Genomic DNA, 21115 nt, shown 5'->3' with positions numbered 1-21115 from the left:
CAGTGTGGCCAAAACAAAACAAAATTTTTAACCTACCCTGATATTGCCCTGGGTTTATTTTATTTCCAAATAATACTGCAATTTATTTATTATTTATTATTCATTTTCTCCCAGAAGTCTTGAAATAGAACTTGTACTTCAGAAAGTGACCCACCCTCAAAGGACGTGTCTCTTGGTTTGAGTATCTGCTACAGGATTTGACACTGAAGAGGTTGCTTTACAAAATAGTGAGGAATTTGTTAGCCCGCAAGGTATTTTGACCATATTCTGCCTCTGGTGGATGTCATGTTTTAATTATAGGAGAGACTATATGGAACTTGTATATCTACTTAATTTATAAAAGGCAATATTTTCTAGTTAGGTAGCATAGTTTGGTGATAATAATAAAACTAAAGCAAAAGTTCTGGAGTCATGCAGACCTGGGTTGCAGTCTTGGTTACATTATTCATTCATTCTGAGAGTGAAGTTGCTCAGTCATGTTCGCCTTTTTGCAATCCCATGGACTGTAGCCTACCAGGCTCCTCTGTCTATGGAATTTTCCAGGCAAGAGTACTGGAGTGGGGTTGCCAATTCCTTCTCCAGGGGATCTTCCCAATCCAGGGATCGAACCCAGTTCTCCCACATTGCAGGCAGACACTTTACCCTCTGAGCCACCAGGGAAGCCAAAATAAGTGGGTCATTCATTCTGACTTTTCACAAATTAACAACCCCTCTAAGCCTTGGTTTTTTCCATCTCTAACACAGAGACAGGAAGAATAATGTTCCCCACCTCCTTGGGTTGTTGTAGGTATTGAGTGAGGTATTGCTTGTATAGCCCTTGGCTCTGTCACTAGTACATAGTAGAAAGTAGAAAGTGAATTCACTCAGTTGTATCCAACTCTTTGTGACCCCATGGACTGTAGCTTGCCAGGCTCCTCCATCCATGGGATTTTCCAGTGGGTTGCCATTTCCTTCTCCAGGGGATCTTCCTGACCCAGGGATCGAACCCAGGTCTCCCGCACTGCAGGCAGACTCTTTACCATCTGAGCCACCAGGGAAACCAGAGCACATAGTAAGTGCTCAAAAGATAAGTGGGCCGGAGACCCAGACCAGCAAATAGATGACTACAGTGGGTTGCCATTTCCTTCTGCAGGGGATCTTCCTGACCCAGGAATCAAACCTGGGTCTCCTACATTGCAGGCAGCTTTACTGACTGAGCTATGAGGGAAGCCCCAGTACATAGTAAGTGTTCAATAAATAAGTGGGCCAGAGACCCAGACCAGCAAATAGGTGACTACAGCCTTCAGTGAGAAGTGCTGGGGCAGAGGGTACTGAGTCCAGTGGGAGTCCCAGGAAAAACATTAGGGAAGACTTCCTGGAGGAATTGACATCTTATCCGAGCAGCTGAAAGGAGGTTGGGGTATGTTATGGGAAGAATAATGAGAGAGCTGGGTTTCCCTGGTGGCTCAGATGGTCAAGTGTCTGCCTGCAGTGCAGGAGACCCTGGTTCAACTCCTGGGTCAGGAAGATCCCCTGCAGAAGGAAATGGCAACCCAGTATTCTTGCCTGGAAAATCCCATGGATGTAGGAGCCTGGCAGGCTACAGTCCATGGGGTCGCAAAGAGTCGGACACGACTGAGCGGCGTCACTTTCTGCTGTCTTTTCTTTTCAGTTAATGGCAGGCAAGGAGAGATGAGAGGTAAGGATGTAAATGGCAGGAGCAAGAGATCATATAGGACTAGATAGCCATGAAGAAGTTTGTCTTTCACGCAGAGAGCAATGGGGGTCACTGGAGAATTCTAAGGAGGGGAGCAGCTGACCAGATATGCAAGACTGGGGGCAGAGAAACTGGTGAGGAGATGAGAGGTGGTGTGATCTGAACTAGGGTTGGCCAGGAGATGGAGAAGGTGACCAGGTTTGTGAGACATTTAGGAAGTAGTGATAATGATTGAGTGGAGGCTGCTGGAAGGAGATGGGCAGTATGATTTCCAGGGGGCACAGTGGTACCTTCCACCAAGATAGGGAGAGAAGGAGTGAGGTACAAGAAGGCCAGCCACTTCAGTTTTGGACACGTAGACTGTGTGAGATAGTCACATGAAACCATCCCATAAATGGTTATATACATGGATCTTAAACCAGAGAAAGTTCCAGGCTGGAGAAAGAGTCTTGCAAGATGTGATAGGCTCAGTAATGGCCCCCAAAGATACCCAGGTCCTAATCCTTGGAACCTGTTATTGTCTATGGCAAAAGGAATTTTGCAGCTGTGATTAATTTAAGGATTTTGAGAAGGGGAGGTTATCCTAGATCATCTGGGTGGGCCAAAAATGTAATCATAAACATGCTTATAAGATGGAGATCAAGGGAAATTTGACCACAGAAAAGAAGGTAATATGACACAGAAGCAAGATGGCCTTTAAGATGTGAACTTTGCCACAGGCCAAAGAATGCAAGAAATGTAGTTCTAGAAGCAGGAGAAGGTGAGGAAACAGATTCTCCTCTAGAGCCTTTGGAGGGAGTGTGGCCCCGCTGATACCTTGGTTTCAGTCCAATAAACTTCAGACTTCTGACCTTCAGGACTGCTGCTGCTGCTGCTAAGTCACTTCAGTCGTGTCCAACTCTGTGATCCCATAGATGGCAGCCCACCAGGCTCCCCCGTCCCTGGGATTCTCCAGGCAAGAACACTGGAGTGGGGTGCCATTTCCTTCTCCAGTGCGTGAAAGTGAAAAGTGAAAGTGAAGTCACTCAGTCGTGTCTGACTCTTAGCGACCCCATGGACCGCAGACTACCAGGCTCCTTCATCCATGGGATTTTCCAGGCAAGAGTACTGGAGTGTGGTGCCTTTGCCTTCTCCAGACCTTCAGGACTATAAGAGAATAAATAGGTGTTGTTTTAAGCCACCAAATTTGTAGTAATTTGTTACAGAGGAAATGAATATAGAAGACATCAACATTAATGGTGTTAGGAGAGCTGTTGCGGTTGCATAAAGGTGTCCAGGAAGCCTGGGTAGAGTGAGAAGAGCAAGGGGTCCAGCCTTTAAGATACACCCAGAGGGACTTCCCTGGTGGCCCAGTGGATGGGGACCTGCCTGCCAATGCAGGGGACATAGGTTTGGTCCCTGGTCCAGAAGGACTCCATGCACCATGGAGCAACGAAGCTCATGTACCACAGCTACTGGGCCCATGTGCTGCAACTACTGGCTGGCTATATAATCCCCTCAAAAAAGCAGTGGGGTGAAATACCACTGGGTCATTTCAAAGGGGGGAAAATTCAAGCTTAGAGAAGCAAGCAGTTTACTCAGCTGTATACAACTTGGTCCACAGCAGCGCCAGAATGGGAACTGAGATCTATCTGACTCCAAAGCCAATGTTCTCCAGCGCAGTGCTTCCTGATATCTTCTAGAGGACCTCATGCTCCAGAACTAAACCTAAGTGGATTTTTATCCTGAACACCATCCCTCATCCACCCAAATATATACGTCCTTTCCCAAGAAGCAGAGGTTAGTGGGTGTGAAGGAGTGGCAGTCTTTAGCCTGGTCGGGATGGTGAATCAGTGAAAGGCAGGAGCCTGAGCCCAGAAAGAATGAAGTTGTGGGTGAGAGGGCGGGGTAAGGGGTGATGGGGAACCAGTTCCTGAGCGCCTATTGGATACACGCAAGTGTGAGGTTCCCTCCTCCCCAAATCACAACCAAGTGGAATTAGACTTCCCATTCTGCAGAGAACGAAACTGAGGTTCCAAGAAGGGACGTACTTTTCCTTAAATCACAGCTAGCTAGGTCACCATGACACACAGACCCCGGAGGCACGGTCCACGGTTAGGGACGGAGCCAAGGGGCGGGTGTGGGCCGTCCTGGCAGAGCAGAGGCACGGAGCCTGGTGTGCCGGGCAAGGGAAGGGTGGGGCGATCCGGGGCGCAGGCAGGGCATTGAGAGTCCTCCGATCCCGGGCTCGAGAGGGAGATGACGGACAGGGTGGGGATAAGGCTGAAGGGGTGAGATCGTGAGGGCTGGGAACCAATGGACAGGAGAGGAAGACACAGGGCCCATGGAGGGGTGCGGAGATGGGGCCCCGGGGCTTTGGGAGGGAGGGTAAGTTCAGAGGCCCGGGAGCCCGACAAAGGGGCGGAGCCCTAGACGCGCCGAGAGCGAGGCCGGACGGAGGAGCTTGAAGGGAGGCCGAAGGACCCCGCAGAGAGGCAAGGAGAGGGGACGCGGAGCCCTCTGAAGGGCCAAGGGCGGGGACGTGAGCCAGCGGCAGCGTTCTTAGGAGCAGGGAAGCCGGGGGCGGGGCCGATGGGCCGGGGGCGGGGCAGCGAGCCAGGGGCGGGGTTCTCAGGAGCCGGAAGGCCAGGGGGCGTGATCGATGGACCCGGGGCGGGGCAGTGAGCCAGGAGCTAAACTCTCGGGAGCCGGGAGGCCAGAGGGCGGGGCCGATGGGCAGGGGGCGGGGCAGTGAGCCCTGCGCTGAGCTCTCGGGAGCCGGGAGGCCAGGGGGCGGGGCCGATGGGCTTGGGGCGGGGCAGCGAGTTAGGGGTGGAGTTCTTAGGAGCCGGGAGGCCAGGGGCGGGGCCGATGGTCCGAGGGCGGGGCAGTGAACCAGGGGCGGGGTTCTCAGGAGCCGGGAGGCCAGGGGCGGGGCCGAGGAGCCTGGCGAGGGTAGCGGCCGGGCAGTCCCGGCTAAGGTGCGGAGAGAGGCTGGAAGGCGGTGGGCGGGGCTGAGAAGCGGGCGGGGTGGGAAAGGTCGGGGCTCCCGGGACGCGAAGGGGAACGCTGCTGTGCCGGGCGAAGGGGGCGGGGCGCGCCGAGTCCCGGACGGCACTCGCGGCTGGAGGAGAGGCCGGCCCCGCGCAGTGCAGCAAGCGCCCCCGGGCCCCATTCCGGCAGCCCCGGCGCCCACACCTCGCGCCCGCCATGCCCGAGCAGCTCAGCGTCGCCGAGTTCCTGGCCGTCACGGCAGAGGACCTCAGCTCCCCGGCGGGTGCTGCCGCCTTCGCTGCCAAGATGCCCCGGTGCCGGGGTGCAGCCCTGGCGCGGGAGGAGGTGAGAGGGGGGCCAAGATGGGAGGGGTCTGGGGTCGCGACAGCGCCTCTTTCCTTGACCTTCACAGACGTGACCCGAGCAGTGATGGTCCTTACCGCGCCCCAGAAACCTGCCCCTTCCCTAAATCTTTGAGAACCGAGTGCATCACTACCATCTGCGTCCTCCCGGTCGAGTGCCTGGGGCGGGGGGCGGTGGGCGAGGAACCATTTGGGGGGCCTCGCAGTCACCTCGACGACAGACTTCCCAGGTCAAGGGACGTACCCCCAATGTTCTGGATAACCTGCCGCCCGGTCGTTTGCGGATTTGCTGAGCGCCTCACTGCATCTGTTTGGGTTTTCATCTTTGGAGCCCCACGAGTTCGTCTCCTAAGTCACTCCCTTTCTGGGAAGCCGACCTACCCGCCACAGTCCTGAACGAAACTTCTCGATGGGAACAGGGAGGCCCCCCCTCCCCCAGACTGCTGGTTCTGAGATTTGGCTGGTGTTGTGGAATGAATGCGGAGGAGAAGGCGCCAGGAGCCGGGGTTCACCTTGGCCAGGCTGTTCAGGAGTTTACAGTCTCCTCTCCCCTCCCCTCTCCTCTTTGTCTTTTCCAGCACTGCCGTCCCAGGCCTTTTCTTTGGCCTTCGCAGGCTGCCCCACCCCATTCCCCTGCTCAGAGGAGTTCGTTCCTTTTCTCCAGACCCACCGCACTTTCCTGGGCCTCCTCTGCCGGAATATTCTAGGGCAAACACCCTGAGGCTTTGGGCCAAAGGAGAATAATGTGTTTTTGCAGCTCCCTTTCAGAAGATGCCCAGAATTTAGGTGGCGATTTGGACCTCAGAAGTAAGTGGCTCTCACCTTCCGTCCTTCACCCTGAGAATATTGAGCACCTACTGTGTGGCAGATACAATGATTGTAGTTCCTTATACTCTGGGCCAATGTCTTGGGGAATCTCTCCTCCTCCTCCTCTCCCCTGCAGTCTGAACCCCAATCCTAGAGTAGTGATGATAGAGGACTGTGGAAAGATCATCCTCTTTGGGGGAGGCGGTGGACCTGTGTTCAAATTCTGGCTCTGGAGTTTGCCAGCTGTGTGCGCTTGGGCACGTGACCTGATCTGTTTGTGTCCCCACTTTTGGCATCTGTAAAATGGGGATAATAATGTTTGCCTCACAGGACTATGGTATTATATGAGGCCACGTAGGTAACGCATGCATTTTGATTAATGGAATGATTATAGGGTTAATTGACAGACCTCTTTAGACGGGGCTGGGTCTCTTTTTGTCCTCATGTCTCTCATAGTTCAGTTCAGTTCAGTCGTTCAGTAGTGTCTGACTCTTTGCAACCCCATGGACTGCAGCTGGCCAGGCTTCCCTGTCCATCACCAACTCTCAGAGCTTACTCAAACTCATGTCCATTGAGTTGGTGATGCCGTCCGACCATCTCATCCTCTGTCGTCCCCAGCCTAGCCTAATGCTTTGCATATAGTGGGGGAGGGGCAGTACCTATTTGAAGCAGCGATGACCTTTTGCTTCTTTCCTTGAGCCGAACCAGTAGCTTGGAACCTACCACCAGTGAATGTAGGATGTATTTTCCTGGAGGCTCACAGGGAAACTGCCCAGAACCTCCTCCTGAGGAGAGAGAGCCTCCAGAGGATTGTCTTCATTTTGTGACCTGGAAGAGGTCAGTGTGATCAGCATCCTTAGGGCGTTCACAGTTCATACTCCTCTTAGGGTTGTTCGTTAAAATGTTAAATCAGAGCAGGAGCTGGAGAAAGGGCTGTACTATGAACCTTTCTCCAGGGACAGAAATGCCCATTTATGCCCGTGCATCTGGCCTTGCCCGGCTCCGTGTGGGTAAGCCCTTGTGTGTGCCTGGGGGAGGGAGTCCTCAGAATGGATCTGGAGGCCACCGCAGGCTGCTATAAGGACTCTGTCTTGGCTCCAGTGTAGGCCTGACCAAACCCAAATCTTTGCCTTTGAGACTTTAGTTTGGTGCATGCAACGGTTCATTTTTGTGACAGAAAGGTTTCCGACACCCAAATCCAGCTTTTTTCTTCAGCGTGTCAGTGCCTCAAAAGTTAGACTCTGACCTTTGGACTTTGCTGAGGTTTCCTGTTTGGCTTTGCGTTTGTGTTTATATTTACATGCAGTTTGATGCTGGCGTTCCCCCAGTCTCAGTTCTGGGCATGACTGACCCCCAGGCTTGAAGCTCCATTTGGCCGAATCAAAATTTGACTGATTCTCAAAGCAAGTCCTCCAGCTGGTTTCCTGGGAGTAACTAAGGGCTCTGCCCTGGGACTTGCAGTCTTTTTTTTTGCTGTCCTGCTAAGAATGGTCCTGGGTAGGTTACAGGAAACAAGAATATCAATACTGAGAAGCGCTTGAAGGTTGAGATCACCTAGGAACTCCCATTTAAGATGGGGAGGGGACACATGTATACCTATGGCTGATTCTTGTCAATATTTGACAGAAAACAACAAAATTCTGTAAAGCAATTATCCTTCGATTAAAGAATAAATAAATTAAGATTAAAAAAAATAATAAATCTGAAAAAAAAAGATGGGGAAACTGATATCCAGAGAGTCCTATAGACTTGTCTAAGCACCCACAGCTGGGGAGTGGAAGAATCAGCATTTCCACCCAAATGTTCTAACCCTGGGTCCTATTCGCTTTCCTTCTAAAGTCCCTATGTAATTTCTCTGAACCTCAGTTGTTTACCCTTAAGATGGGTCTAATAATCCTTCCTTGCTTACCTCTCTGAGTTGGTAAAGGTTTTTGTTTTTAATTTAAAACTGTTCAAATATAAGGGAGAAGACAGATAATCATTCTATCAACCACCTTCTTCCTGTCCTGGGCCATTGTTACATTGATATTCACAGTAACACAGGGAAAAATGGACCCAGGGAGATGAAGGCAGCTGCCTTGTGTCACATAGTGGATCTGTCTGGCTTTAAGGCTTGTTCTGTGTCAGTTCCCCATGCTATTTCTCTGCTAGGCACCGAGAACATAAAGATGCTACTCAGGTTTGCTGACTGGTAAGTGGAGTCCCAGGAGTCTATCCAGAGTACACAGAGAAAGATCTGATTAGTGCCATAAGAGACCAGTGGAGCAGGGTGGGGAGAGAGACTGATGTAGTCAGGGAGAGCTTCCTGGAGGAGGTGACACTTCCAGATGAGTTTTCAAGGATGGAAGAACTCCACCAAGTGGACAGGACAAGTGACTGAATATGGAGACAGATGGGAAGAAAGCATATTCAGGAACCAGGTAAGCCACTATGACTTGCAGTAAGCCACGAAGCCTCACTGTGACAATGCTGAGACTTTCTGCTATGTCGTGTGTCTTAAACTACCAGTGAACTTACAGTGGGTCTTGGATGAATCAGTCCCCCGCAAATACACTTGTGTTTTGAATATGTTTTTGGAAATTTAATGAAGTTTTCATTGAACAAAAGACATACTGATTTTTAATTAAAAAATTTAAAGACAACAGAAAAGGCTACAGTCGCCTCTGACCATGTCTCATGATTCCTGTCCTCTCCCCAGAGGTAACTGCTATGTAAATGTGCATGCTTCCCATATCTGTCCTCAGAGAAAATGTCTTCTCAGTAAAGGGGTGGTGAAGAGGGATGTTCACCTAAATCAGTATCATGTCTTATAATGCATACTTTTAAGTTTCCTTGGAGTCAAACTCATCTTTTCCTTTGTAACTTTAGCGTTTTTGAATCTTATTTTAGAAAGGATTTCATTCTTAATTCTCAGTATTCTTGTGAATTCTACATTCTGCTTCATCATGTGTCGATACTCGTTTTACCCAAATAACATTTTTGTCTTTAAAAAAATGGTAAAAATTATGTAATCTTAGAGATTTTTTGTTGTTTGCAAGAAACAGAAACCCTCTCAAGTTTATGTTGAAGGGAAACTTGTTTTAAGGAATTAGAGGTGCCTGTGGTACTGAGGAGCAGTAGACCTCACCCGGGCTTCCCCAAGGCCCCACTTGAGGCTGAAAAGTCGTCAGGAACAAAAGCAGCTGCTTCGTCATCCCCAGTGTCTCTTGCCTCTGCTTCTTTCTGCACCTCTGAGCAATGCTTTTGCTCACTCGTCATCACCCGGGCCCCCAAGGGTATCACACAGTCTTCTGGGAGGCCAGGCATCTTTAGCCCCCACCTTCACGTGACCTCACTGGTCCAGCTTCTAAACGCAACCAAGCCAGTCTTGTGTCCCACTTCCAAGTTCCTGTAATTTGGTGGCCCAGCCCACCAACCTTCTGGACTGGTTCCGGAAGCTGGGTCTCCGCCCCTGGTTTCATCAGCAGAGGTCATGAAGGGATAGACTCGGGCAGGGAAACACAGCCCCAGAGGCCTGCACTGTGGGAGCAGACACTTCTCAGAGGAGAGGAGCAGGCCCTGGAGAGTCCCCACCCACACCCCTACTGGTCCATGGCAATCCGTCTGGCACAATCTAGGCTCACCCTGTTTTGTGCCTCTGGTTATCCAGGTGAAGAGGAACCCCAGTTTGGAAAACTCAGTGGTAGTGCAAGTAAAAAGACTGAGAGCTGAGGGGTGCAGCATGACTTGGAGGGTCTTGAGCGTCACTTAGGCCTTTGGGCTTTTTGCTGGACAGTAGAGACAAGTGGGCCAATCATGTCTAAGGATCGGATGAGGCTGTCCCTGCCGAGGGACACAGTGGCCAACGTTGTGCAAGGAAACTGCTCCATGCCAAGCCCCACATTAGGCCCTGGGTAGACACATTGCTCATTAAAAGAGACACAGTCTCTGCTCTACTGAGCTTATAGTCTTCTGGCAAAGACAGACAGTAAATAGGTCAGTAATTGCACATGTAATAAATGTCATGGAGGCTCATCCTCCCTGTCTAGGCCTGCCCTGAGGTTTGGTTCTGGGTCCTCATCTCTGCAGGCAATCTCATCCATACCCATGGGTTCAGTCTTCTTCTGTCTTCGGATGACGCATGTGAACCTTCAGCCCAGACCCTCATGTCCAGCTGGTCGCCTGGCTGTTTCACTTTCACTTGGTCAGTGTGTCCGAAGCCACTTCACAACTTCTGCCCCAGGCTAGCCCTTGCAGTTTTCCCTTTTCGGAGAAAGGTCCTTCCCTCTCTTCTGTTACACAAGCCAGAAGCTCCATGTCCTTCATCCCTAAAGGTCATCGGTGCTGACGTCTGAGCATCTCTGTCTGCTTCTCTACATCACGACGCTGGTCCACGCCACTGTCACCTCTCCGCTGGAATGCTGCGCTGGCCTCCTAACCTGTCTTTCCGCCTTTACTCTGGCTCTGTTCTCCCTAACAGCACTGTGTTGCTGTCTTTGGCAGCATACATCCTAGATACATTTTACATTTATTTGCATGATTAATTTATCAAAATCTGGTTTCTCACTAGATTTCGACTTTCATGAGACAAGAACCTCTCTCACCAGTGGACCCCTAGTGTTGACCATAGCACCATAGCAGGAGCTCAGAAAATATCAGTGGAATAACAAATAATGAAACGAAGAAACCTGAAAAGGAGCATTAATAGGGAATAATGGTGTGAGGGTGCTCCAGTTGGAGGGACAACTTAGGGAACATCTGAGTTAGTAAAGAACCCAAAGTGTTTTTGACACTGAAAGAAGGCCAGAGGATCAGAAGCATAGCCTGGCAAATGGAAGAGCCACCCGGATGAATTTGGGAAGCAAGGGCCAGATGATCTTCAAGTTTGTAGGCCCTGGTGGCAAGTCTGGATTTTATTTATTTTGCAGGCAAGCAACATGACCCAATTTATATTTTTATTTATATATTTTTAACATGTGCTTCTTTTAATATTTATTTATTTGTTTGGCTGCCCTGGGTCTTAGTTGCAGCGTGCGAACTCTTAGTTGCTACATATGGGATCTAGTTCCCTGACCAGGGATTGAATCAGGGCCCTCCTACATTGGCAGCAAGGAGTCTTAGCCACTGAACTACCAGGGAAGTCCCCTTCAACTTATATTTTAGAAAGCTGGTTATCAGCTGCTGCATGGAGACTAGACTGGAGGAGTCGGGAGAAGACCCAGGGAGGCTGTTGGCAGTTGTTCATGGAAGAGACGATGGTGATTGTGGGGAGAAGTGGTTGGGGCTGTGGTTGGTGGAGAAGTGGGCAGATTCTAGAAGGATTTTATAAGTAGTGACAGCAGGATTTGTTGATGGAATGCATGTGGGGAGTGGTCAAGAATGGTTCCCAAATTCCTAACAGAAGAATGCCATTGCCCCTTCCTAGGAAGAGAAATCTGAGACAGGAACAAGTTTGGAGGGTAGTCAAGAATTCTATTTTTACATGTTATAGGTTTTTGAAACATTCAAGCGGAGAAGTCAAGAAGACATTTAGATATATTCATTTGAAGGTTCAAAGGACTAGGCAGGAGATACACATTTGAGAGTTGTCAGCATTGAAATGGGTTTCCCTAGTAGCTCAGACGATAAAGCATCTGCCTGCAATGCAGGAGACCTGGGTTCGATCCCTGAGTCGGGAAGATCCCCTGGAGAAGGAAATGGCAACCCACTCCAGTATCCTTGCCTGAAAAATTCCATGGACAAAGGAGCCTGGTGGGCTATCGTCCATGGGGTCGCAGAGAATTGGACATGACTGAGTAAATAACATACACACACAGCATTGAGATAATGGGTTTCAAACTTGGATCTGTGTAAGCATCACCTGGCATCGTTCCCAGAGAGTCCTACTGAATAGCTGTTTCTTACTTAGCCTTCTTATTGCAAGTAACAGAAACCAACCTGAGCTGATTTAAACAGAAAAGAAGTTCACTGAAAGGGAATATTCAGTAGTTCACAGGATTTCTGGGAAGCTGGAGAACTGGGGCAAGGCAGCAGGCAGGATCTCAGCCAAGCCACTCTACTGAGCCAGTCTGGCGAGGACACTGCTGACATGCATTAATGCCACAGCTTGTATCACCGCTGTCCCCTGGGGACTGGGGACCTTCACTGCTGCTACTGTTTGTTATTCAGTCACTCAGTCGTTTCAGACTCTTTGTGACCCCACAGACTGCAGTGTGCGAAGCTTCCCTGTCCTTCACTATCTCCCAGAGTTTGCTCAAACTCATGGCCGTTGAGTCAGGGATGCCATCCAACCACCGCATCCTCTGTCGCCCCCTTCTCCTCCTGCCCTCAATCTTTCCCAGCATCAGGGTCTTTTCCAATGAGTTGGCTCTTCACATCAGGTGGTCAAAGTATTGGAGCTTCAGCTTCAGCATCAGTCCTTCCAATGAATATTCAGGGTTGACTTCCTTTCGGATTGACTGGTTTGATCTCCTTGCTGTCCAATTTTGCCATCAGTATCAGAATGATCTTCCACTCTCTCTGCTCCTGATTCAAAGTCTGCATTCAGTGCCTCTGACTGGCCAAGCCTAACTCCTGCATTCCTGTACCCTAGCCTCAGGGAGTCTGGAAATCATGAATTTGGTCTTGGCAGCTTTTGTAAAAGGCAAGTTCTGCTGAGGCTTGCGTAGCAAGTAATTTCCCAGGTGTAGGAAAGAGGTTTAGATACCAGTCTGGCAGAAATGAGAAATGTCCTTGGCAGGTTCACGAGCCTGCGAGAGAATGTCTGGGAATCTGCATCTTTTTTTTTTTTTGGGAATCTGCATCTTAACCAGCACCCCAAGGAGATGCTCATGTAAGTGATCTATGACCTACATACTGCATTTATTGCATTTAATGCATCTAGTGTTTAAAGAAGTGGGAATAGATAAGATCACCCAGGGAGAGGAATGAAGACAGTCTGGACTCAAGCTCTGGGGAGCTCCAGATCTGATGGGTTAGGATGGGAAGAATAGTTAATAAGGGAGATAGAGGTGCTGTCAGGGAGGAAGGAAGGAAATCAAGAGAGTACAGTGCCTCAGAAGCCAGGGGAGGGATGTTTCAGTGAAGGAGCAATGCTCAGCTCTGTCAGATGTCCAGAGGTCAAATAAGAAAATGACAGAGCCATGACTCCTAATGTTGGCAACTTGAAGGTCATTGTTGACCTTAAGAACCTTCAGTGCTATTTTAAGGTCACCTTAAGTGACCTTAGTGCTATTTTCCCCTCCCCACCGGCCTGGACTAATTTGAGGGGGAGACAGATGAGAAATTTTCCTGAGAAGGGAAGTAGAGACATGGGATGCTGACCAGGGACCTGGGCCAAGATGGTTTTCCAGGCCAGACTTAGAACCCAGCTCCATCTGAGCCCAGCCTCTTCCCACTCCAGGCTGCCTCTGCACAAAGACACAGGGTCCTCCTGGAGTGTCAGCCTCAAGCCCAGTCTCGCAAAGTCTCCTTGCCTCCCCAAATTTCAGTCTTTGGGCCCAACTTCCTTGCTTGGTATTCAGCTGTTTCTGGCCACCAAGGTGACACAGGCAGGTTTGGGGACAGAAACTGGAGTTTTAGGTCAGAGTAGAAGGGAAATGCTTTCTGCAAAGTCAGTTTGGTAGTATAGTCCTCAGATATCTTTGCTAGAAGATTCCTTTGATAGGCTCAGAGTATATGCAGCAGTGAAGCCCACAGGGGCACAGTGTGTTCCCCAGACTCTGGGGCAGGGCCTTGCGCCCCCTTTGTCCTGGGAATTTGGGGAGTGGGCCTCACCATGAAGGTACAGGAGGCTAAGCTGGGAACAGCTGCTAAAGGTTTTCTTTTTTAAAAAGTATTTTATTTTTTTGGCTGCACTGCATGGCATGTGAGATCTTAGTTCACCAAGTGGGGATCAAACCAGCACCCACTTCTTTGGAAGCACCGTGTGTTAACCACTGACCACCAGAGAAATCCCTGCTAAAGTTTTTCTAACTGGGCTTGGTTTTGACTCTGAGCTTTCAAGAACTTCAGATGCTGTTGGCTCCACCCAGACCGACCAATCAGAATCTCACAGCGGTGAGACTTGGGCAAGGGTACAGACAGAAGTTCCCGAGGCAACTCTGATGAGCAGTCAGAGTGAAAACTATTAGGGTGAGCTGTGCGTGCTCACTTAAGGTTTGTTACTCATTAAGTACTATTTATTGAATATCTGCTGTGTACGAAGGTGAAATGCTAGTCTCTGAAGGCATAGAGATGACAAGGTACCCACCTGGGAGGGAGAAGAACTCATGCCCATGGAAAGATGAGTGACAGCCGGCAGCATATGGGGTGTGGCTGAGATCGAAGGAGAGAGTCCTGTAACTGAAGTCAAGCAGACTTGGGTTTGAATTCTTATGGGTTATGTGACCTCAGGCACATGACTTGAATTGTCTGAACCTCAGTTTCCCCATCTGCAAATCAGAGTGGTGATAACTGTCTTATGGGGTTTTTTTTGAGGGGATTACATATAAAGCCTCTAGCATCTACCTGGCGCATAACAGATACTTAATTTTTTTTAATTCTCTTTTACTGAAAACACAAGTATCCCTGCTTATAGAATAGTTAAGTAGATTTGTAACCACAGAGAAAAGGGGAAGATCATTGCAATAGGGATGAGGTAATTACTGTGAGTAAGCACTAAAATTGTGTAGTTCTGGCACCAGAGCAAAATGAGAAATCCTGTGTACCTTGTGGGTGTCCGGGAATGAGTAGCTGAGCCTGATTCTGGACGAGACGGGTTGTCCCCTCAGCTCTCTGCCCTTTGCTCTCTCCCATCCATTTCTTTCCACATCAAACATTTCTTGAGAGCCCTCTCCATTCTCAGTCCTGGCTGCACATTACAATCCCCTGGGTTGCTTTTAGGTTGTTTGTTTGTTTTTTTAATAGAGATAAAATTCACATGACACAAAATGTACCATTTCAATCATTCTAAAATGTACTATTCAGCAGCCTTTACTCACAGGGTTGTGCAATAATTGCCACTGTCTAATTCTAGAACATTTCCATCAGGCCAAAAAATACTGTGCTCATTAGAAGTCACTCCCCACTATGACTCCCTCCAGCCTCTGGCAACTTTCGGTCTCTACGGATTTGCCTATTCCAAACATTTCACGTCAGTGGAATCCTACAGTATATGGACTTTTGTATCTGGCTTCTTTCAGTTAGCTTAATGTTTCCAGATTCTTCCATACCCACCAGGCAATGTTATAAGCATTTCCCACGTACGTATTTACTCTTGTAATCCCCATCAAAGGCACAGAGATGAAATAGCCCAGGAAGCAGAATTGCCAAAGCACATACAGGATGTGCATGCAATATCTGCAGCATACTTACACTAAGAATTATTCATTGATTATATGAAATTCTAATGTAACTGCGGGTCCTGTATTTATTTTTGATACATCAGGCAACTCTGCTAGCAGTAAGTGGCCAAGCCAGTTATTTGGACCTGAGCAGGTCAAAGCACGTGGGAGTGCCTCACCTCTCACTCCCCCAGGGACTCTGACCTAACAGGGTGTTAAGTCTGAAGTCAGGCTCTTGGCTCCCTGGTTTTTTTAAGCACCCCAGGTCTTTCCCCTGATAGCCTGGGGTTGTGTCTCAGGCCTTGGAAATGCAGAGATGTCTGCTATCTTCTTCCATGCTTCTTCCTGGCTATCTCCCATGATAGCCAGGGTGGCTATCATGCAGGCCTCCCTGTGTCCCTGACACTGGGCTAGGTGCTTAAATGTCTGCTGGCATTCAGCCTTATGAGATAAGTGCTATTTTTATACCCTCAAACAGATAGGGATATGAAGGCTCAGAGAAACTGAGTCACTCGCCACAGGTCACACAGCTAAGAGAATTAGAACTAGAATTTGGACCTCAGAACAGTGTGATGTCCTGAGTTCTTAACCTGTTGCTTTTTCTGTGTTCCCATAGGGCCCTGCTAGTATTCATTTACTCATTCATTCATTCCACAAAGGTTTACTGCTGCTCATGTGCCAGGCCCTGTGCTGGGTGCTGTGGATATGAAAGCAAACGAGCCCATCCCTGCCCACCCCCCTTGTAATTAATTAATTTTTAAAAATTCTGGCGGCTCTGGGTCTTCATTGCAGCGCGCAGGCTTTCTTATGGCAGAGCACAGTCTCTAGAGCGCCCGTTCAGTAGTTGCAGCAAGTAGACACTCTAGTTGTGGCATTCTTAGTAGCTCCAGGCATGTGGGATCTTATTTCCCCCGACCAGGATCGAACCCCGGTGCGCCCCCACTCCAACCCGCCCGCTGGCAAATTCTTATCCTTGCCCTCTTAGTGTTTTCAGCGCCGGTAGAGTCAGAAATGGTAAGTAAGGGCCACGATTGCTCTGATAGAAGCCTGTGGTGGGCCCGGGGTGGCTTAAAGTCAGTTCTGCTGTGGTGGGGGGCAATGACTTGTAAGCTGAGCGGGGAAAGATGGAGTGTTTACTAAGCAGCATGGCCAAAGGTCTAACAGCTGGAAACAGCCAGGGGCACTGAGGAAGCTGCAGAGCTGGGGAGGACCCGGGTTCAAGGGGTTCGTGGTGACTGTCAGGTGGGGGCAGGGAAGACTTCGCCCAGGCCCACAAGAGACCCCAGAAGACCAGAGGCGTGGGGCCCCTGCTGCCCTGTCCGGGGTGGGGTGGGGGGGGACAGGCTGTGTTCTCCTCAGGGTTGGGTGGAATTCAGGGCTCGGGGCCAGAGGTCAGATGGGAATCTACAGCGATCCTCGGGCAGAGTTCTTGCTCTCTTAGCTCATCTGTGCCGAGCAGTCTCCCGAGGAAAATCCCAGCCAGGAAACTTGGGGTTTGTGGAGGCCTCGGTGCACACAGAGGGTGCGGCTCCCTTCCTGCAACCCCTCTTCCCCACCCCCCCAACCCCAACCCCGCTTCCCATCCCACCACCCTGCAAGGGGCAGCTGGTGAGGCTGAGTTGGCAGGGCTGGCCAGGTGCCCAGGCTGGGGAGACGGCTTCAGGGGCCCGACCGCGGGGGCACACGGCCAGCCACGGGCTCCAGCGGCGCAGGAAGGAAAACAGCGAGAGACTGCAGGACCCTGAAATAATAAATGTCGGAGCTGGCAGGAGCCTTCCGTGTCACCGCCCAGCCCCTCGTTCCAGACAAGGAGTTGGCCCAGGGAGGGAAGGAGCCTGACTGCTCGAGGTCACCGCGGAGGCCGGGGCAGACCTGGGACTTGCAGTGGAGGCCCTCCTCCTGACTGTCGCAGCCTGGATTCGCGGTGCTGGGGATGGGGGCTTATCTAGATGAAAGTCGTTTGGAGACATTTGCTCCTGCTGGTGGGGTTTCGAAGGTGGCGCTAGTGGTAAAAAAAAATAAAAATAAAAAACTCATCTGCCAGTGAAGGAGATGTAAGAGACACAGGTTCGATCCCTGAGTCAGGAAGATCCCCTGGAGGAGGGCATGGCAACCCACTCCTGTATTCTTGCCTGGAGAATCCCATGGACAGAGGAGCCTGGCGGGCTATAGTCCACAAGGTTGCAAAGAGTCAGACAAGACCAAAGCCAACTTAGCATGCACGCTCCTGCTGGTGGCCCAGCTTGGGGAAGGCTTACCGAAGATACTTAACTCAGCTCAGAGTCCCGGAGCTTTGACCAGGAAGGGTCATGTCTGTCAGCTCTAGATTGTGCAGGTGGGGAAACTGAGGCACAGACAGAGGAAGGAACTTGCTCAGAGGGATGCAGAGGGGCTGATGGCAGAATCAAGCCTAAAATTCAGTGCTTCCCCTCCTTTCCCTCAAAATGTTTCTGCATTGCTTCCAAAGATGCCTGACATCTGCCGTTAGAAAAAACATGGCCTAATTTATTAATAATCTTCACAGCCATCCTTACAGAGTTGAGTGGGGCTCAGAGAGGGGTGCACGTGAGAGAAGGCTCTGGAGCAGAGGGTGCTACTTACATGACTCGGAGCCAGTTGCCTCGCTTCCCCCAGCCTCATTTTCCTCATCTGTAAAACGGGGGAGGATATTAACTACCTCATGGGAATAAACAAGGTAACAGAAATAAACCAGCATTCAGTAAGTGGGGGTGGTGGCTGGATTCATGTGAGTAGATCCTCCTGGGAGCTTGGAACCCAAGCGTTTCCTGTTGGTGATCTGCTTTAGGCTGGGCTGGGCTGTGCTCTCCCATCACCCAGTCAAGCCTGAGGTTCAAGGTTGCACCCCTTTTCTCCCGCTTGGGCCTGGGTCTGCAGATGTGTCCCTGAGTCAATCTTTCTACCACAATAAATTTTTTTTTGGCCAAGTCGCGCAGCTTGCAAGATCTTAGTTCCCTGACCAGGGATTGAATCCATGCCCTCTGCAGGGGCAGCACAGACCCCTAACCACTGAACCACGAGTGAAGTCCCATCTACCACCAGAATTTATCGGGTCACTCTTCTCATGTTCAGAACTCTGCAGGACCTCCCCATCACTCGTTGGCTAAAACCTAGAGGTTTGGGTTAAATGCATGGATTCTGAAGCCCCATACACTGGGCTTCTGTCTAATCCCACCACTTACCAGCTATGTGAGCTGGACAAATGCCATAACTTCCCTGGGCCTCAGGTTCCTCATCTGTAAAATTTCTGGGATTGTTGACATCATTTCGTGAAATAACGCAGAGTCTGTCACGTTCTTAGAAGAAGCCTGGCACGTGGCAGTGATGTAAAACCATCCCCTGGCTTCTCACTAGGAACATGGGCTCGCAGCGGGTCATGCGGGGTCCCACTTAGCCTGAGGCCTCACTACTCACCACTTCCCCAGCAGCCTGGTAGGTGCCTGCCACATAAGCTCCAGGCTGTTCCCCAAATGTGCTGATGCTTCTACCCAGGGACTTTGCCAAGGCGCCTCTCCTCTCTCTCTCTCTTTTTTTAAATGAATTAATTGGGCTGTGCTGGTTCTCCCTTGAGGCACAGGGGACCTCCGATCTTCATTGCAGCCTGTGAGAGCTTTAGTTGTGGCCTGTGGGATCTAGTTCCCTGACCAGGGATCAAACCCAGGCCTCCTGCACTCGAAGCCCAAAGTCTTAACCACTGGACCACCAGGGAAGTCCCCTCTCCCCTCTTAGAGTTGTCTTCCCCGTCTTGCTTTTCTCCACCAGTGTCTCTTCATCTTTTCAAGGCTCCGGTGAAGCGCTGCTTCATCCCAGGGTAGGGTGGGTACTCCTGTGCCCGCCTCCCCCTAACAGGCATCTCTTCTGCTCCAGCCTCACCCAGGCCGCCTCAGCCCTTGGCTGAGCACATCCTTGTCTCCGTTTGACCTGACCGTCTCCTCTCAGAGCACAGCTGGACACTCAGTATGTGTGGACGAGCCCCTACTGTGTGCCGGCGAGTCTCCTGGAGACCTTACCCCAGCCCTGCCTCGGCCCCGCTGGGCAGAGAGGGGCAGCCTTCAGATTTGAGGTCCCAGAGCAGATGCTGTTTAGGGAGTAGAACTGAGCTGGGATTGCCTGGAGGTGGGATGCTGGCAAATACTTCCCAGTCCCACCCTCGCCCCTCCTTGCTGGCCACCCATGAAGGGCCCTGTGGGGCTCCCTGCCTTCCTCTGGATCTGCTGGTTGGGCAGGAGGGTGAGCAAAAGCAAACTTAGGGCATGATACGAACAGGACAGCTCACATTTGCAAGGGCTACAAACTTAGCCAGTCTTTATGATCCGAATCCCAGTGGAAGGCAGCTGAAGCAGGAGTGACTATCATTCCCTTTAAAATATATATATATTTATTTATTTAATTGACTGACTCAGGTCATGCGGGATCTTCCACTGCTTGGACTCTCTAGCTATGGCACACAGGCTCCAGTTTGGGTCCCTGGTTGGTCTCTGCCACTTTCTGGCTGCGTGAGCTCAGGCAACTTTCTTCACCTCTCTGAGCCTCACTGACATCAGCCAGATGGGAGTAAAAGCAATACCTGCCTTATCGGGATGTTGTGAGTCTTAAAGGGTGGATGTCAAATTGCTTTGCAAACTGTAAAGCCATGTGCAAGTTTTGGATTTATTCTTTCCTTAGTTTGTTTGCATTTCCAGTGAGAGCTGGGGCCAGAAACTGACCTGAGCTTTTGTTTTGCAGTCTGTAAAATGAGGAGATAATGTTAGATTATCTCCCATATTCTGTGATTTAGTCTCTCAAGGGACGACATCATGGTCCAAAGCAAAGGTAGAAAATGGTTTTCATCTCCTGTGCCAATTATAGTTTGATAGGTAGAGGCTGCCTGAAGAACTGCCTTAATAGAATGATGAAACAAAGCCAGTCAGTGGGGAAAAATACTGTGGTGGGTTAATCATGGCTCCAGTGGTCATGAAATCCCACAAAAGAGGTGCCTATGCCCTGTATTATAATAGTCCAAAGGAATGAATGTCCAATGGTGAAATTTAATCTGCAGCTCCCAAGGCCTTAGCTTTAGCAGCTCTGCCCCCTGGATTGGGTCGCCATGGTTACCGCAGCTGGTTCTGAGAACCCACAGGACTGAAGAATGGCTCCTATTGATGAATCCTGACCCAGGAAGGGGACATGCAGAGGGCCCTTCCAAGCAGGGAAGCTGGGCATGGCCCTAGTGCTGCCATCTGTGGTCTTTTGCTGCAGTGAGGGAGAGCACAGTGTGTGAGTGTGTGTGTGTGTGTGTGTTTATGTCTGGGATGGGGTGTGGGGCTACATGGAGCTGTTTCACCAACTGGAATTCAGACTTTGTCCAAGCCCAGCCGGGCAAGGCTGCCCGAAGGACTCCGCTTGATTTTCTAAGTTCAGACATGTCCCCGGTTCTCTGAGTTTCGCCTCCCTCTGCCCAGTGCCTGCCCAGACTCTTGCGTGAACTCTTAGCTTTGAGAGAAATCTAAATGGCCATCCCTGCTGATCCAAAATCTGAACCATACTCTACCACCCGAAGTCCCTGAATACTTCCAACTCACTGTTTCCAGCGTCGGTTATTCTTCCTTAGGAACTTCTTCCTCTGTTTGAGCTGATGTGTGTTTCTGTCTCTCTAACTCTACCTGTCAGTCCAGGGAATCCTCTTCAGGATCAACTTCAACCAATCTGTTTTCTCTCTAGTAGGACAGCTGTTGGCGTGTTTGCAGAGGGGGCCCAGCCGCTACTATCCACTTCCTTTTCTCTGGCCAGGTCTCTCTCTGTCGCTCCCTCCTCCCTTCCTGTGTCAGGGGATGTTGAGGGGATGTGGTAAAGATGCTTGAGCTGAGATTCAGGCTCAAAGGCAGATCCAGCTCCAGGATCAAAGGAGCCGTGTCTCTGTGGGGCCGCTTGCTCATAATGAAAGAACATTGGCCCTGGACTTGGCCAGACCTGGGTTT

General features: G+C 50.3%; 1 protein-coding gene across 1 annotated transcript in view; it reads left to right on the top strand.

The window, feature by feature from the left end:
* Window positions 1-4707: 4707 nt before the first annotated feature.
* ASAP3 (ArfGAP with SH3 domain, ankyrin repeat and PH domain 3) overlaps window positions 4708-21115 on the top strand; it is a 47159-nt gene continuing 30751 nt past the window's right edge. Inside the window, 1 exon segment of the mRNA XM_043444993.1 lies at window positions 4708-5014. Within this exon segment, the coding sequence (XP_043300928.1) occupies window positions 4886-5014 (129 nt within the window). The 5' untranslated portion in view covers window positions 4708-4885.

The sequence above is a fragment of the Cervus canadensis genome, chromosome 24 (genome assembly GCF_019320065.1).
Source record: "Cervus canadensis isolate Bull #8, Minnesota chromosome 24, ASM1932006v1, whole genome shotgun sequence".
In the NCBI taxonomy this organism is placed as follows: Eukaryota; Metazoa; Chordata; class Mammalia; order Artiodactyla; family Cervidae; genus Cervus; species Cervus canadensis.
This window is presented reverse-complemented; position numbering and strand designations above follow the sequence as displayed.